Consider the following 17,444-nt stretch of genomic DNA (forward strand, 5'->3'; position numbering starts at 1 on the left):
CTCTGTCTGCTCCTACAGCCACCCTCCCCATGTCCCTCACCAGAGCTCTCTTGTCCCCTCAGGGCCTGCCCATCTCCATGTACGGCGGCACTCTGATACCCTCGCACCCTCAGCTGGCAGATGGCCCAGGAGGGCCCCTCTTTAACGGGCTCCATACTCCAGATCCTGCCTGGAATCCCATGATCAAAGTTGTCCAGAACTCAACAGAATGTACTGATGCTCAGCAGGTAGTGTGGCTGTCTTCTCCCACCTGTGCTTTCCTGGGGCTTTGTGTGGTGCTGTGAGACCCAGTTTTGGCTGGGTGACACGTTTGGTTTTTTCAGTTCTTTGAACCTAGGGTTGAGGTTGTTTGCATGACTTTCCCCTACTCTGTGTGTGTGTATGCATGTGTTCATAAAATATCCATGGTGCTATTGATACCAAACCTTCCAGGGAAAACAAGCAGCATTTCAAGACTGCTCAGCCAGGTAATGGACTGGTACAAGTGAGAGGGTTTATTTCCATCCTCAGCACCTTGCAGGTTGTCAGTCAGACCTTGGCCAGAGCTGAAGAGCTCCTGCCTTTGGACAGTCTGATTGTATTTTGAGGGAAGCCTTATGCTCACCCTCAGTGGTAAAACACTGTTAAAGGAACCTTTATTTGTTTTTATAATAGATTTGTCTTTTTATTTCTTGCTGTAGATTTGGCCTGGCACCTGGGCACCTCACATTGGAAACATGCATCTCAAGTACGTCAACTGATTTAAGGGGGTCTGTCCTTTTTTAGCCTGGTTTGGGAATCTTTATGACCTTCAAGAACCCTGGGGATTTTTTTCATGTGCCTAATTAAGCAATTTTCTGTGGGCTGTAACAATGGAATCTCGATTGCCCGTTGTATAAGAACAAATTGACTTACCTATACAAACTGATTCTGTTCTCCAGTTAGTTTAGCCACTTCAAACTTAAAAATCAGACAAAACTAGTGCTTTTTGGCTAAACACTACTGAATGCTCCTTGTATGCAGCTGAGAACTAGCTGATGACATGATTTTGACCTTTTAGGGTGGTAAATACCTGTATAATTGTTTACAGACTTACAAGGAAAAGCTGAGTAAATTTCATGTCGTATAGTGGCTCTACTTTATGTAGCCTGTATTAATGTGAAATATTTACCTGAATACTCAATAAAAGGCAAACAGCATTTATAGGTTGTGTGTGAGAATTTTGGAAAGGGCTGTATGTTATTGTCCCCAGCAGCTGCTGCCATGCTGGGTGACAAATCTCCCCAGGGTCACATCCTGAGCATGTGGGTGCAGACAGGTTTGGGAGGGTTTGGAGCCACAGGGCTCTGCAGAGTCCTTGCCCCTGCCCCTTGTGAGCCTTTTATTGGTGTGAACCTGCTTCTGTTTTATGGTCTTTTCTTTCTGGATTAGTTCTGCTGCTTCTGGCACTTCTGGCAGGTGTCACCTGAGAGATGAGGTTTTGCTCAGGGCTGCAAAGAAGGGCTGACAACAGTGACAGGTGAATGCAGGGTTGCGCACCTGTCCAGAAGCAGATCTTAAAAAAGTGCTTCCCATTTGAGGAAAATGTAATAGGTTCAGTTGTAAGCTTCTTGTAATGCTGTGAATCTGCTAAGAGCTCCTCAGGCCCTTGCTGTGAGGAAGAAGAGGATTTTTGCACGCTGCTTAAGATGAATGTTAGCTCCTGACCCAGTTCTCTACTTTCTGCACTTGGACTGTGCTTAGTTCTATTTTTACTCCAAAGCAATGCAGTAACTACATGGAATCCATTCCTTAAGCAGGAAACTCCAGTGCACATAGTGTCTAATCCAATGGATCAGTCTCAGACCAGGTGGAGACTTCACCTTCTTCCACCTTATCCAGACAAATCCTTATATGCAGCAGCAGAGTTCCCCAATAAAAGCATAAAGAAGCACTGAAAACCCAAAGTGCACAAGCAGTGTCTACATATCAGAAGAAATCAACCTCAGAAGCGCTACTGGATGGTATATTCAGATATTTTTCTTGGTGTTTGAGGATGAAATGCAAAAAAAAAATTGAACTGCTGCTGCCCCAGTGGTAGTGCCAACCCCAAAGGAGACACACACAGAATGAGTCACAGAAAGGTTTGTGTTGGAAGTGGCCTTAAGGTTCACCCAGTCTGGTGCCCTGACATGGGCAGGGGACACGTGCCAGCAGCAGCTGTATTGGAAACAAGCAATGTTGTGTTAGTAGGTGTGTGCTCTCTGGGGCAGGGTGCCCACTTCTCTGTGTTCCTTGGCTGCAGCAAGCAGTGCCACCTCCTCCTGCCCCATCCTGGGGGGCCACCGTGTGCCCATCCTGGAGGGCTGCAGCTCCAGGGTGGGTGGCACAGTGTGCTCCATGACACCAGGGGGCATGACCCAGGATGGGGATGGGGCTGTCCCTGGAATAGCCTTGGCCACGCCAGCCCTGCCAAAGAGGCAGCTCTTCGCTGCACAGGTCCCTTGCTGGGTTCTTCCCTGCAGAGCTCCTTGCTCTGGGCACCAGACCCAAGTGGCCCCAGCAGCCTCCACTAAAATGGAAAATGGAACCCCCAAGTTTTGTAGGAAGATCCTGCTCAAAGTTTGGACTGTCACTGCCCCGTGGTTACAGGGGGGCACAGGCAGAGGCAGGGCCTTGTGCTTTTGGTGGCAATGCCAGGGGGCTGGTGAATGCAGTGCTGGTCCCTCAGGGCAGGCTGCCTGGATCCAGAGAGAGCGTGGGGGTAACAATGCCAGAGTCTGTGCCCACTTGAGCTCACCAGCCCTGGGTGGCAGGGCTCCCCCAGACCTGTCCTCCTTCCCCCTTCTGACCCCCTGGGTCAGCCACTGAGCAGGTCTTTCCTTTGCCATCTGTCCTCAGGGAAGCATGTGCCTCATTGCTGAGCTGGCCATGTTTGGGTTGGCCATGTTTGGCCATGTGGGCACTAGCTCTGTGCCTTCAATTAAGCTGCTCTGTGCTGAGAGCCCAGCCCAGTGCTGCAGGGCTGTGCAGGTGTGGGCTGTGTGAGATGTTTGCAGTGCTCAGCAGGAGCTCCAGGCTGGCACCTCGGGCAGCAGCTGGTGTGGGCTGTGTGAGATGTTTGCAGTGCCCAGCAGGAGCTCTGGCCTTACTGACACCTCCAGCAGCAGCTCTGGGCTCCTGGAACCCTGGGCTGCACCCTCTGCCAGAGCCTGGCAGGGAGCTGGTGCTGGGCTGCAGGGAGGGATGGGCAGGGGACAGCAGGGCCACAGACATGGCATGCAGGCTGGTGCCATCTCAGGTGTTGCTGGCAGGCAGTTGGAGCATGGGCAGGAGGCAGTGTGTGCCCCAGGTGGACGCTGCACACCTAGCAGGCTGGGGGAGGAGATGCCCCATGGAACCCAGCTGTTGTCCTCCTGCAGGGAGCAGCAGGTGGCTGGCTGAGACAATGGGAGCAGGTCCCCAGAGTGCCCACCGTGGGGTACCCAGCCCTTGCTGCTCCACCCTGGAACAGGGTGCCACACAGCTGTTACTGCCTGGCCAGCAGGCTGGGCCTCGCTGTGTGCCCCAGGACTGGCCCTGCCCTCCAGGCAGCATAGGGGTGACCTGTGTTGGCCACCATGGGGTGGCCCTTGGGAGGCTGGACCCCCTTGTGCTGTATCCTGCAGAGTTCCAGGAGCCTGAAGGGGAGGAATAATGTGGGGAATAGCTGCTGAGCAGGATGGGCGTCACAGGCTGCCTTGTGGGAAGCCAGACATGGTGGCTCCAGAGCCAGATGTGTCCATGAGCCGTGGCCAAGCACTGGGTCCCACCCCTGCTCTGGGCTGGGGGGCTCAGGGCGGGGGTGGCCGGGCCAGCAGTGCCTGACAGCCCCCTGCTTTTGGCAGGTACCCGCATCATCTGCGACCGCAAGTTCCTGCTGGAGTGCAAGAGTTCACCCGCGGCCAGGACCCCTCCCTGCTGCCTGCCCCAGACCCCCGGTGTCACATCCCTGGCCCAGTCCAGCCTCGCCAAGCTGGAGGAGCTCAAGGAGCGGAATGAGAGCGAAGAGGCCATGCCAGGTGAGCAGCCCAGGGCCACGGCCCTGCCCATGGACCGCCTGCCTGGGGCGTGGGGCAAGGCGAGATCCCAGCCTGGCCCAGTCCCAGCTCCTGCTCCCTTTGCCTGCCCTTGTCTGCCGAGCCAGCCCCGTCCTAACCCTGCTCCTGTATCCATCCGTGCCCTTGCAGATCAAGACCAGTTTGAGATGGACATCTGAGTTTCCATCTCCTCGTCTCCAGGCCATGGCTGGGCCTGTTCCTGGGCCTCGTGGAGGTGCTGGCACCGTGACCAGCTGGCTGCAGCCCTCTCTGATGCTGGGGATGGACGTGTGACACCTCAGGCTCTAGCACAAGTGGCTGGTGCAATTGCCTAGGAGCTCATGCTTGATCAATAAACACCGTGAAACCCCTGTGCTAACATGGTGCGTGTCTTTGTCAGGGCTCAGCGGGGTCCTCGCCCCCAGGGAGGGGAGGTGAGCAGCACCAGGAGAGTGCAGAGGGTGGCCCTGCAGGTGGTGAGGGGCTGGGGCTCTGTTCTCAGCTGTGGTGGAGGCAGGTGGTATCCCAAGGCCATCCCATGAACATGGGGAGAACAGCACAGTTAACACCTGACTGGGCATGTGTCTGTCCCTGGACCTCCCTGAGGTCACCCAGGTCTCTTGGGTTCCAGACTCTGAGCTGTGCCCAGATAGGGAGCCAGGGCTATGGCTGCAGCACAAACCCTGCTCATGCCAGGGGCTGTTGGCACATCGGCCTCTGCAGCCAGCCCAGACCCCTCCTGCAGCAGGGCTGGCCCAGATGAGGGGCATGCTTTGCCAGCCAGTGCAGCAGGGACACACAGTACTGCCTGCTCCAGCCAGATGCTGAATTCTTCCCTTGACATGGCCAAGCCTGATGAAGCAGCCCTGGCCTCACCCAGCACTCCCATCTCCTGCTGACCCTGGGAGCCCCAGGACCTGTCAGTGCCAGAACCCTCAGGGAGACTGTGGGAGGGGGCAGGTTGGTGCTGTTTATTAAACATAATGAATCGCCACTAAAATGTCGCAATGATTAAAATCCCCTTTTCCTGGATGAGGATTGGGAGGCAGAGGGGGTCCCCAGACTCCCTCCAGCAGCAGGGGCCTGTTCCTGCCGGTGGCCCTGGGTAGGGGCTGCCCCGCTCACAGTCCACAGCCCCGTCCCTGCCGTCAGGGCTCCTCCTGCTCCGGCTCGGTCGGGGGCTCAGTCACAGGCTCAGTCCCGGGCTCGGTGTCAGCACTGCTGTCCGTCTGTCTGGTGGGCAGGTCCCGCGTCTCAGCGATGAGGCGTTTGACGCCCACCATCCACTGGCTCACCTCGTTCACGTGGTCCACCATCAGCGAGCGGTGGATCTCATCAGCCGCGTCCCAGTGCTGCTGCTGAAGCTCTGCCAGGACAGGGGGACAGCCCCGTCAGGGGCGCAGGATTCGCCCTCCCGCGGGTGCCTCTGCCCCGGGGCCTGCTGCTGGTGCGGCAGCAGCCCCCTTCACCCCATACCTTGCACCAGGAGGTTCATCCTCTTCCTCACTGGTGCCGACAGCTTCCCCTGAGCCCACGCGTCCTCCAGCACTGTCAGCCGCCGCCCGATGTCATTGCACACTTGTTTCTGGAAGGAGAGGTGAGCTGGGAGTGAGGGGATGTGCCCCCGCCAGCTCTGGGGAGCCCCGGGACAGGCGTGGCTCTCTTCCCCCCTCAGGTCTCCTGGGAAGCGGCAGCCCCTGCCTGGCTGCCCCGGCTGCCGTCCCGCCGGCACCGCGGCTCAGGGCGGCGGGAGGGGCCGCGGCCTCACCTGCACCGTGGCCCGGCAGGAGTCCAGGGCTGCCCGCAGCGGGGCAAGGACGGTGTCGGCGGACACGCTGCATTCCTCCTGCTCCGGGCCCGCCGCGCTGGGCCGACCCTCAGCCCGCGGGGCAGCGCCGGCAGAGCCCTGCGGGGGCGGCCCCAGCGCCCGGGGCGGCGGCGCTGCGGGGTCGGCGGGGGCGCTGGGCGGGCCCGGGGGGGCACCTGCAGGGCAGAGGCGCCGAGCCCGTCAGCTCGGAGGCGGCTGGCACCGGGCTCCGCACAAGGGCGGCCCCGAGCCCCGGCTCCGCCGCCCCCAGCACCGCGGCTGCGGGAGCCGGGCCGCGGGTCCCGGCGGGCTCGGCCAGGCCTGGCAGGGCAAGGTGAGGGGCTGGGGGGCCCCGCGGTGCTGACCTGGGGGTGCCCCCGCGGGCGGAGGGGGGGCCCGGCGGGTGAGCGGGGTCCGGCGGGAGCCCCCGGCCTGCGCCTGCAGCCCGTACGAGAACTGGGGGGGGTCGTTCCAGCCGCGCTCCTGGTTCCCTGCAGCAGCGAAGGGCGCCGTGAGACCGGAGGAGACCGAGGAGTCCCCGCGCCAGGCGGGACCCTCCGGCACGTCCCTCCCGGCGCTCCCCGCACCCGGAACGGCCCCGGCGTCCTCCCACACGCGGAGCCCGGCGGAGCCGATCCCCGGTGGCGGCCCCGCAGCCCCCCCAGGCAGACCCGCGGTATCCCGGGACCGGGACGCCCCCCCGCACCGGAAGTGCCGCTCGCGCCCCGCGCCCCCTCACCCGGCTTCACGTAGGACTCCGCCATCCCGCCACGTCACGCCCGGCCCCGCCCCTTCCGGCCCGTGAGGCGGGGATGGGCGGGAGGGGCGGGGCCGGGCCTGTCCCCGCCCCGCCGGGGGCCGCGCTCGGGGCCGGGCCGGGGTCGGGGTTGGGGCCAGGAGCTCCTCCCTGGCGGCTCCGGCCCCGGCCCCGGCCCCAGCCCGGCCCGCTACGGGCTGTGCAGGAGGGCCCGGCGGAGGCGGAACACCTCCAGGAAGGAGAAGAGTCCCCGCTTGCGGGCGCCGGCCCCCGCCCCGCCGCCGCCCCCCCCCCGCCTTGGCCGCCCCGCGGGCAGCGTCCCCCGCGGCCGCCGGCCCGGCCCGGCCCCGCCCGGCCGCGCTCTTCGCCTTCGCCCCCGGCGCGGCGGCCACGAGGCACTTCTGGTACTGCACCTGCGGGGACACGAGAGGCAGCGCGGGGCACTCGGCACCGGGGACAGCCCGGCCTCCCCGGGGCGGGGCGTGCCCGGCCGCGGTGCCGCCGGTGCTCACCATGCAGGCGGCCTGCACCGCCTCCGAGATGGTGCCGGCGTCGGGCTCGCACCAGAAGGCCGCGCACTGGAAGCGTCGCCCCGTGTCCACGATGAGCGCGAAGGTGTGCGCGTCCCGGCCCACCCCCAGGAAGGTCACGTACCGCACCTGGCACTCCCAGATGTGCGCCGCCTCCTCGGGCTCCTGCGGGGACCCCGCGGGCCCATCCAGCCCTGGCCCGGGCAGCCCCGCCGCCCCCCAGGACCGCTCTGCCGGGGACAGCGCCGTGCCCGCTCCGGCCGCGGCCCCCTGCTCCCTCCCCACCTGCGCCGGGTGCACCCTCATGGCCGTGTCCGACACGTAGATGAGAGAGGGCGTCCAGTTCTCCCGCCCAGGGCGCCTCGTCAGCTTCTCGATGGCCTCGTTCAACACATCCATCCCTGGGGAGAGGGACACCCCATCCTACCGGCCCCGGCTGCGGGCGAGGGCCGGGCAGGAGCTGCCCCGGGGCACGGAGGGGCTTCCTGAGCATCCCCAGCGCGCTTACCCATGGCCCTGGGCACGGGCAGGCTGCCGATGTACAGCGCCTCGTAGGTCTGCATCGACTGCCTCACCGCTTCTAGGATATCCACTGCCAGGACGGGAGAGTGTGTCCTCCGCTGTGTCCCCAGCATCCCCAAGGACCCCGGGGAAACAGCCGGACAAGCCAGAGGGCTCTGGCTCACAGTCGGACTGTGGGCAGGGGGAGCAGCCGGCAGTGCAGGGGACGGTACCTTGCAGCGGCAGGTCCTCGGCGGAGATGGGCTCCAGCGTGGCGGCGCGGGGCAGCCTGCTGCTCGCTACAGCTCGCTCGGCCACGATCTGCAAGAGACGGGGATCCCGGAGCCTCCCTCACCCCCGAGGTCCCCGGCCATGCTCACACCCTCCGGGGTTCCTGCATCCCACCTTGGAGCACATCTCATGCAGAGCCTTGGCGATGCCCTTGGCAGGCACATTGCAGTGGAAGACGTGACACTTGAGGACGCAGGTGTCCTTGTCACTGGCCACGAAGGCGAAGTCTCTGCAAGGCCATGAGCAAGGCAGTGAGACCCCGACAGAGGCAGCCCCTGCCTGTACCCCCCCCAGCCCTGTGCCCCCTTACCTGTCCCTGCAGCCGTGGTGGCAGTGGGAGGGAGGAGAGGGGACAGGTCACTGCTGAGGTGCCTCCCCCCAGGTGGGCAGAGCCACCCCCCGGCCCTAGCTGTGCCCTGGCCCCTGGCACCTGCCGTTGTCGCAGCCAACGCCCCAGACACGGATGTTGAGGATGGGCTGGCGATGGATGAGGCTGCGGTCCAGGGGGTCCACCAGGCTCATGGTGTCCTTCTTCAGAATCATCACTAGGTCCTGGCCCTGCAGAGGGGCAGTTGTTCCCTCAGCCTGGCAGACAGCCTGGGCATCCCCAGCACCCAGCCCCTGTGTGGGCAAACCCCTTCCCCAGCAGCCTGCTCTGCCCCAGCTGTGGGGTCAGCCCTGCCCTGCCCAGTTACCGTTCCCTTGTGTGGGGACCCACCCAGGCACCCTGGCAGTGTTCCCAAGGAACAGCCCTGTCACACCCACCTGCTCTACACCTGGGACCATCGGATGGATGCCCTGTGTAGAGAGTTGACTCTACTACCTGCTCCCATCCAGCACAGTCCAGCCTCAGCAACAGCAGCCTTGGGGTGGGACCCTGTCTGGCAGCACCATCCCAGGCTCTTACCTCGCCCTGGTTGTCCGCAGAGCCCTGGCCCTTGCTGTTGGAGAGCTGCTGGATGCAGTTGTTGACAGCGATGCTGCTCTTGCCAGGTGCCAGGTCCTCCTCGGGGATCTCCACCCAGCCCAGAGAGCGCACAGCAAAGCACTGAGCAGGGACACGAGGGGCTTCAGTGCCCCTGGCACAGCCACCTCTGTCCCCACGCCTCACTGTGCCACAGTGGTCACCCTGCCTTGGCTCCCATCCACGTCCCTGCCAGCTGCCACCCTCCTCCTCCTCTGCCAGCACAGCCCACGGTGCGGCAGTGAAGCTGGCGGGTGCAGTACCTTGGAGCCGGGCTCTGCGCTGTGCTGGAAGTCATCTCCATGCCAGGACAGGGAGTGCCTGCAGAGGGACAGGGCAGTGAGGGGAAGCTCCCTCTGTGTGCTCCTGGGGCACCCAGGGAAGCATCAGGATGCCCTGGAACCAGCAGACCCCCGTGCCACCAGCTGGGAAGCATCCCATGGGGGTGCCCAGCGTGGTCCTGCTGGTTTCAGCAAAGGGGGGCTGCTCTGGGGGGAGCACCAGGGCCCAGCGCTGCTCAGGGATCAATGGCAGCTCACAGACAAGGCAGCAGAGCACAAGGACAGCCCTACCTCCGGGACAGCGAAGCCATGGGGCTGGGAATGGGCCGGTCCTTCCCTGAGTGCTTCGCTGCAGGGCCCTGGCATTCCTGGAGACAAGAGGAAATGGGTGAGAGCTGCAAGAGAGGCATCAGGAGGCACCAGGTAGGAGTCCTCCCTCCCAGGACTGCAACAAGCTTGTGAGCATCCTGAGTAGTTGAGTCCAGCTAGGATGAGCTCCAGGATGGGACCTGCTGAAGCCTTTCAAAGGGCTCAACCCCCAGATGGGCTGAGCAGGACTTCAGGGTCACACAGACAGGGAGCTCCAAGGGGAGGCTGGACCAGTCATGCCCAGAGGGTCCTTCAGCAGGATTCTGCCAGGGGTTGAATCCAACACCAGCCCTCACACCCCTGCCCATATTCCCTACCCTTCCATGGAGAGTGTCATCTCCATCAGCCTCCGAGTGCCCTCCTGGGCCGGTGCTGCGTGCAGGGTGCTGCCACTGTGTCGTGCCTGTTGGCACATGCCAGTAATAGGTACCCAGAGAGTCACAGATTTTCCTCCAGCCCGGGGGGAGGTCAGGGTCTGTCTCCAGGCTCTGGTCGCTCCAGAGGTTGTCTGTGCAGACAGGGAGTGTGTGAGATACGGGGTAGGGAGAAAGATCCCGCAGTTGCCTTGAGGAGCCAAGAGCTTTGCCCAGCAGCAGAAGGGTCCTGCAGTGGCCTCTGGCTGCATGGGCCAGGAGAGGAGGCTGGCAAGGGAATGTGGCACGGTGCCAGCGAGGCTGCAGCAGAGACAGACCCCAGTGCAGGGAACTGCCTCGCTGCTCCCGGGGGACAGCGGAACCCCGGCAGGGCACAGAGAGCAGGGGCAGCCTGGGCCTGCCAGGCGGGAACCCTGCGGGGCACCAGGCTCAGGCTTGGCCCGCGGCCGCCAGCCCGGTGTCCCCCTGCCCTCGGCCGGGAGAGGGGCCGGGACACACACCGGGGTCCGGGCAGAGGAGGGTGCCCCGGGGCTGCAGCGGAGGGTGCGATCGCCGCGGCCCCGCACCCCAGCCCTGCGCGGGCACCGACTCGAGCCCGTGGCGCAGCACGGCCGGAGCGAGCCCGGGCCGCGGGGGCGGCGCGCTCCGACCGGCCGGGCTGTGGGGCCGGGCGGGGCTCCGGGACGGGGAGGGTGGGGGCGCTCCGGGGCTGGGGACATACCGAGGTGGATATGAGGTGCCCCCGAAGCGGGTGGGCTCGCGGCGACCTTGGCGGGGCGGGAGCGGCGGGGCCGGGCCGGGCCGGACACCGCGGGCCCCGATCAGCACCGCGGACAGCGCCGGGCGCGGCCGCCGCTCCCACCTTCGGGACCCGGCCCAGCAACGCGACCCCGGCCCCGCAACCCGACCCCCGCCCCGCAACCCGACCCGACCCCCACAACCCAACTCGAGTCCCACAGCCCGGCACCAGCCCCACAACTCATCCCCGCTCCTGCAGCCCGCCCCCGAGCCCGCAGGCTGTGCCCGTGCCCGCCGTGCCCGCCGTGCCCTCCGTGCCCACCGTCGCAGTTGACCAGGACGATGGCCAGCATGTAATCCTTGCCCAGCATGGCCCCGCCGCCCGCCCGGCGCGGCGCCCCCGCCGCCGCCGCCTGCCCAGGCCCGGAGCCGCGGCGGCTGCGGCGGGAGGGGCGGGACCGGGGCGGGCCGGGGCGGGGGCTGCAGAGAGCCGGGGGGGCGCGGGGGATGGCCCGGACGGAGCTGGGGAAGGGCGGGGATGGCCGGACCCTTGGGGTGTGCGTGTCTCGGGGCAGAGGTGGGATCCTGAGGAGGGAAGGGGATTTTGGGGCTGGAAAGGTTTCTGAGTGCGACAGACAGCAGAGCCAGGGCAGCCCCTTGTGCTCTCAGGTTCGTTCCCGTTCCTTCCACCCACTCTTAGGGTTCCTCAATTCCCTTCCCTGTTCCCACAGATCACCATCATTCCTCTCCACCCACGCTTATCCCATGTTCATTGTCCATTCGTGCCCAGGTCTGTGTTCAGCCTCCGTCAGCCAGTGCTGAAGGCACCCAAATGTCTGTGCTGGTTACCTTCCCCTTCTCACCAGGGGCCAAGGGCTTTGCATCTCCAGTTTGAGACTTCTTTCCATTCCATCTTGGCTAATGATCAGCACACAGAGCAGAAGTTCTGGAGACATTTGTTGTATAAATGAATTCCCCATGAAGCTCCCTGAGTACTGCTCAGGAAAAAGTCCTTCCAAGCTACAGGTACCTGATGAAATATTCCAAGATAGATTGCTGTAGGTGGCTTCTCCAGACAGTCCTTCATGGCCTTTCCACCTTTTCTTCTTCAGAGCAGTTTTTGGATGTACAGAATTAATTTTCCATGCTTGGTCCCCCTCTTTTTTTCTTGGCCTCATTCATGCATTCCATGGGTAGCATGCCCCTGATTTTGTGAGACACCCTCCTCTCCTTTATACATTTCAACCTTGCTCACCTGGCCAGAGAACATCACCAGCTCCATAATCCAGTTTTGCACTTGTGCACAAATTTCTCTCTCCTGCTGGCAGCTGGTTTGTTTCTTTTTTGGATACAGTCTTTTTTCTTCTGCATCTGTCTAGAGCTAGTCAGATTTCTAACACTCCATTCAAGCTCTGTGTCCTTGGGACATTATTTGCCTAACCAAACCCAACCCCACACAGCAGGGCAGGGGTGGCTCCCTGCGTTCAGATGTGTCTGAGGGGTTACAGGTCTCACCTTGACTTCTGCTTTCCCCAGACTTCCACCTTTTCCAGTTCCCTACCAGGACCAAGTTTATTATGGTGGCTGGAAGTGCTCTGGTATCTTCTATAAATTATCTCCTTGCACATCTCTCCTTGTCCTTTTCTCAACACACGTTTCACTTTCAAAAACCACACTCAGCTCATCAGGCAGGAGGCAACAACCCCAACACAAACTGTCCCCACTCCTCTGGCTCATCCAAGCCCACCAAGGTGAAGGCAACTCTCTCCTGGCAATGTCATGAAGCTTAAGGGTGATGATGGCCCTGCTGGTATCAGAGCAAGGGAGGAGAATTTGGGGATGGTGCAGAGCAGAACCCATGGATTGTATGGAATGGCATATGGGATGTTCCATGGGAAGGGGAAAGGGAGGGACCAGGGGAGGAGAAGCAGAGGAAGGAAGAAAGAGGAGAGAGAAAATGTTCTGGTGGTGTGTGGGCAGTGGTAGCTTTGCTTGCCAGCCTCAGCAGCATGTTCCAGCACTGCAGGCTGTCCTAGACCCTCATTAAATCATCTTTCTTCTGTGCATCATCTTTCCCTGTGTGAGAGGGGGAACATTTTGGTGGTTCACAAGAGCAAAAGGATAAGGAAAGTGTAAGGATAAGGATAAGGAAAGCCTATACCCATTATACTTTTCAGGGAAAGGTGTGAGACATCTCATCTACAACTCATTTTCTGGTGTTGGCTCTGAAGAGTGAGAGATCTGGGCTTGGTTTGGTTTGTGCCTGAAGTAGAAGTACAGTGGCAAGCAAGTGTCATTTTTGGTGCTGGGTTTAGAACCCAAAATTCTTCTTCTGGTCTGAATGATGAAATCCTGGAGAAGGGGAATAAGATTCCTCCTTGTAAAGATTGAATTTGACCTTCCTAGTACAAACATCAGCTAGATCTCTTCACAACATCAGGGGGATCTCTCAGCCCCTTTGACACTTCCCTCAAAAAGATAAAAAACCACTCACATGCTTCCTTGGAGCAGCGTGGGGTCTCAGATCTGTCAGCTGCAGATCAAAAGTCTCCTAAAGAGGCTCATTACATGAAACACTCCACAGCTCATTACACGAAACACTCCACAGCTGCAATCAGCTCCAGATCTCAGCAGATCCAGCTCACTTTTACCCGAGATAACAAAATAGATAACGTGACTCCCAACCAGATCTTTTGTTTATGCCAATTTCCAGGGGATGAACATACAAGGTTTCTCTCTGCACTGCTCCTGAGACAAAAGACAGAATCCCCCTCAAAGAAAAGATCCACTTTCCATCAGGTAATTTTTCTGGTGCATGTCTTCATTCACTCTGGAGAAGGATGTTTCTGATGTAGCAAATAAATAACTTTCAGGTTATGAAAACCCTTCATAAAGAAATCAAGTGAAATATTAGGTAACAATTCTGCTTTTCCACTGCCTTCCTCTCAGCTATTGGAAACCCAAGATCATGTTATGCAGCCCAGACTCAGTTATCTGTAGTTATCAAATATCCCTGTCCCAACACCCCACCTGGCAGAAAAAAACACAGTTTAAGCTGTTTCTGTGCTTCCACCATCACTTATTTCCACCCCAGTTGTGCAAGTCAAGCAGAGACAAAAGGAAGAGGCCACAAGATGAACTAAGACAGGTCCAAGTCAACCCCCTAAAGAAAAAAATCCCAGGGTATCACATTTGAAACTGTAATTCCAATAAGCCTTTTTGGGTTTTTTTTTTCTGTTTTAGTGCCTGTAAACAGCACTGGTTTCAGAGCTGAGTGAGCTGTTGGCACCATGGATTTAATTGGAACATGCAGTTCCATCCCATAGCCCACAGAGCTCTCTGGAGCACTGCCTCTTCTCTAAGTTTTTTAAAGAAATGCTGTTAATATCCTCTGCTCATTTCACACCTCTGCTATGATACAGAGTGCAGAATATCCATAGTTTTGACTTCCCAAGCTGCTTCACACACACTCAGATAACACATTTAAATTTGCTGTCACCCACTCCTAACCCATCTCAGCAAGCTGGGGGTGGGGTCTGAGGATGAGGAAATCCATCCCTGCCCGTTTGAGGTGCACACACTCTGGAACACAAACAATTCATGTGAGGAACTTCTCAAAGGAACTCAAAATCAGCAGCTAAAATGTTGAGTGTTAGTGAAGTAAATGCTAATCCTGGCTTAATCTAATTTCTTGGAGACAGTTCTGATGCTTCCACCTCAGGCCCCAGACAGCTTTGGGTTAGTGCAGAAATCAGTCAGAGCTCTGCAGCTCTTTAAGCACTGGATCAGCAGTGTCCACTGGCTGCTTTCCTTTGCTAATTCACAGGATTCCTTCTAGAGATGTGAAACTATATCAAGAGGTTCTCAGCATGTTTTGACTGCTTTAAACTAAAATCTAAATGACCTCCCTTGCAGCAGCACTGCTCTCTTATTAATTAGTTCCAGCACCTCATAGTTATGATGAGAAAAGACTTGGGGTACATGCTAAAAAGCATCACAAGGAAACACATAAACCTTAAGTGGTATAAATTTATGGGGGAAATGTTGCATCAGCATCAAACTTCCACTTCAGAAATATCTTTTGTCTTCATTTAAATCAGATAAGAATTAGTGCCTGGTGTTATTACTTAGCATTTTAATAAGAGCACTATTTTATTTTAATTTTCTAAGTTGAAGACCATGCAATATACTTCTATTCAGCAGTTTATGATGAGGAAGCTCCACTGGCCTTATTGTAAAGGTAAAACACAGATTATCACCTACATTTCTGCATGTTTAAGCATTTGAACAGTTAATCAGCCCACTGAGGCAATGTCTGAAATCACTGAAGTTTTATATTTTGTATCGCACTATGTTTGTTCTTTTTTCTTTGGTTATTACCAGAGCAATCAAACAACAAAAAATCTGGGTTTCTTTTCATTTTAATGATGAAAGTAGATGATTCATTTACTAGAAAGGTTCAGTTCACATTTATTATCTGTGCTCCCAGTTTTAACCCTGCTGGAAGCTTTTATTTCAACAACCCAATGCTGACATGCACAACCTTTAGAAAAGTGTAACTGCAAACAGAAATTAATGTCTAAAAATGTAATTAAACATTGTAAATTAAGAAGATCAGCAAAGGTGGTTTCCAATGCTCTTCTTTGCCCTCTTTATAATGTATTAAGGTTGAAAAGCACCTCCAAAAATCATTGAGTGCAACCTGTGACCAATCACCACCTTGTCAACCAGACCGGAGCACTGAGGGCTGGGTGCAGTTGTTTTGTGCACAGTTCCAGAGATGGTGATTTCACCCCTGCCCTGGGCAGCCTGTTCCTGCACTTATCCATCTTTTCCATGAAGAAATTCCTCCTGATGTCCAACCTGAACCTCCCCTGGTGCAGCTTGAGACCATTTCCTCTTATCCTGTGCCTTGTTTCCTGGGAGAAGGGTCTGATCTCCACCCTTCTCTCAGGGAGGTGAAGACAGCAGGAAGGTCCCTGAGTCTTCTTTTCTCCAATCTGAGTGCCCCCAGCTCCTTCGGAGGACTGACACTGCAGACCCTTCCCCAGCTCCATTCCTTTCTCTGGACATACAACAGGCCCTCAAAGTCCTTCTTGCTGTGACAGGCTCAGAACTGGATGCAGCACTGCCGGTGTGGTCTCACCCAGGACAAAGAGGAATTCACTGGCCTGGTCCTGCTGGTCCCAATACAGAGGTTCGTGGCCTCCTGACCCTCTGGGACTCACTCTGCCTCATGTTCAGCCACTGTGAGCCAGCACTGCCAGGGCCTTTTCCATCAGGGCAGATTTCCATTCCCTCTGCCCCGAGCTTGTGCTGTTCCCATGCACTGCCTCACCTCACCCTTAAACCACTCCCTCAATTGCCTTATGTACCTTGTCCCTCCATTGATTATGGCTCACCTGCCCCATCCTTCCTTCCTTGCCTTACAAAGCTCTCACTTGCCTTGTCCACCACGCCCTGCCCTTCCCTTCCCTTCCCTTCCCTTCCCTTCCCTTCCCTTCCCTTCCCTTCCCTTCCCTTCCCTTCCCTTCCCTTCCCTTCCCTTCCCTTCCCTTCCCTTCCCTTCCCGCCTGTTCCATGCCTTGTTTATCTGACCCTTCCCGGCCCCGCCTGGAGGTACCGGACCCACGGGAACGGCTCCCGGCCTCGCCTGAGGGTACCCGGACCCACGGGAAGGGCTCCCGGCCTCCCCCTCCGGCCATCGCCCCCTCGCACCCCCGGCTCCCCTCGGCCGCTCCCCACAGACCCCAAGCCCCGCCCACCCGGAAGGAGGCAGCGCCCGGCCCCGCCAATCCCGGCCCGTATTTCTCCGCCTCGTCCAATCACGGCCGCCCTTTCAATCCGCCCGCCTTCCCGCCGAGCTCTGCCCGTTCAGCCGCGGTCCCGCCCCTCAGACAGGCCCCGCCTTCCCGTTCGCCCGAGGCGCCGCTCCGGCCCCGCTGCGGCAGCCCGCGGCCGGTGCTTCTGGGGCCCGGGAAGGGCCGGCGGGGGCTTCCCGTTCGGGCCCCGGCTGGGAGCTCTCCCCGGGGAAGGAGGGGACGGCGGGGAGCGGGCGGGGCCGGCTCCCGGAGTGACAGAGGCAGGGTCTGAGGGGAGAGCGGAGCTCAGGGAAATGAACGGGGCGGGAACAGGCGGGCCGGGACTGGCTGGGCCAGGCAGACCCTGTGGTTGTGATTGGCTGAGCTGGACACGCCCTGTGGCTGTGATTGGCTGCGCCGGGCAGCGCTGTGCCGGCCGGAGGGTATAAATAGCGTGCACAGGTAAGTGTCGGTGCCAATGCAGCAGGGCGGAGGCCACTGCAGGTGAGAGCCGCAGCGCCGTGACCGAGGCACCCTTAGAGCCCTTCACAGAGCTCTCGGCAGCGTACGGGGCAAGGGAGAGGTTGGCAAGGTCTGACAAGGGAAGCCTTACATTTTCCTTGCCTTAATTTTCCTTCCCTTGCCTTGTTTTGCCTCTGCCTCCTTGTTCTACCTTTTCCTAGCCCTTTCTTACCCTGCCACTCCCATCTTGTCCTTTCCACAGAAAAGATGCATTGTTTCTTTATTCATGTCTAACCGTTGTTTAGGGAGCAACAGGTTTAAAAACTGACCTGCTTTGGGGACATCAGGCAAAATGTGTGGCTCAGCAGGGAAGGGGGCTGGGGTGCAGACCCTGAGCCACACCCGTGACTGAGAGGTCGCTCAGGGAGCCCCACCTGGCTGTGGGGGCTTGGCTCTGCACCTGTCACAGAGGAAGGAGAAAACATTCTGGTTGCAGAAACATCCACAATGACCTTTAAAGAACAGCTTGGGC

The 17,444-nt window shown here is 59.0% G+C and overlaps 3 protein-coding genes across 8 annotated transcripts in view; 1 reads left to right on the forward strand and 2 right to left on the reverse strand.

Annotated features, from left to right (window-relative positions):
* Positions 1 to 4,019, forward strand: part of ANKHD1 (ankyrin repeat and KH domain containing 1) — a 102,208-nt gene extending 98,189 nt beyond the window's left edge. For 4 of the 6 annotated variants that reach the window (XM_058034493.1, XM_058034494.1, XM_058034497.1 and 1 more), the window contains 3 exons: positions 63 to 227; positions 681 to 727; positions 3,846 to 4,019. In XM_058034493.1, the coding sequence (XP_057890476.1) occupies positions 63 to 227; positions 681 to 727; positions 3,846 to 3,999 (366 nt within the window). In that variant the 3' untranslated portion in view covers positions 4,000 to 4,019. Of the gene's footprint in view, positions 1 to 62; positions 228 to 680; positions 1,179 to 3,845 lie in introns of those variants that run through there. The other 2 variants (XM_058034495.1, XM_058034496.1) reach the window with 1 other exon arrangement.
* Positions 4,020 to 4,987: 968 nt separating this feature from the next.
* On the reverse strand, positions 4,988 to 6,676 carry SRA1 (steroid receptor RNA activator 1). The gene is made up of 5 exons (XM_058034718.1): positions 6,584 to 6,676; positions 6,210 to 6,335; positions 5,806 to 6,020; positions 5,514 to 5,622; positions 4,988 to 5,403 (listed from the first exon to the last, which is right to left on the reverse strand). Exons 1-5 carry the CDS (start codon positions 6,606 to 6,608, stop codon positions 5,186 to 5,188), a joined length of 693 nt encoding a protein of 230 aa, XP_057890701.1. The 5' UTR covers positions 6,609 to 6,676; the 3' UTR covers positions 4,988 to 5,185.
* Positions 6,677 to 6,724: 48 nt separating this feature from the next.
* On the reverse strand, positions 6,725 to 11,064 carry APBB3 (amyloid beta precursor protein binding family B member 3). Its single transcript, XM_058034717.1, is given in 13 exon segments — positions 6,725 to 6,893; positions 6,895 to 7,014; positions 7,114 to 7,532; positions 7,640 to 7,723; positions 7,866 to 7,953; positions 8,038 to 8,152; positions 8,234 to 8,239; positions 8,354 to 8,481; positions 8,831 to 8,971; positions 9,151 to 9,208; positions 9,460 to 9,536; positions 9,855 to 10,045; positions 10,972 to 11,064. Coding segments are annotated over 13 exon segments (1,578 nt in total). The 5' UTR covers positions 11,021 to 11,064; the 3' UTR covers positions 6,725 to 6,791.
* Between the last annotated feature and the right edge of the window lie 6,380 nt (positions 11,065 to 17,444).

Source organism: Melospiza georgiana, chromosome 15 (assembly GCF_028018845.1).
Source record: "Melospiza georgiana isolate bMelGeo1 chromosome 15, bMelGeo1.pri, whole genome shotgun sequence".
NCBI classification, from domain to species: domain Eukaryota; kingdom Metazoa; phylum Chordata; class Aves; order Passeriformes; family Passerellidae; genus Melospiza; species Melospiza georgiana.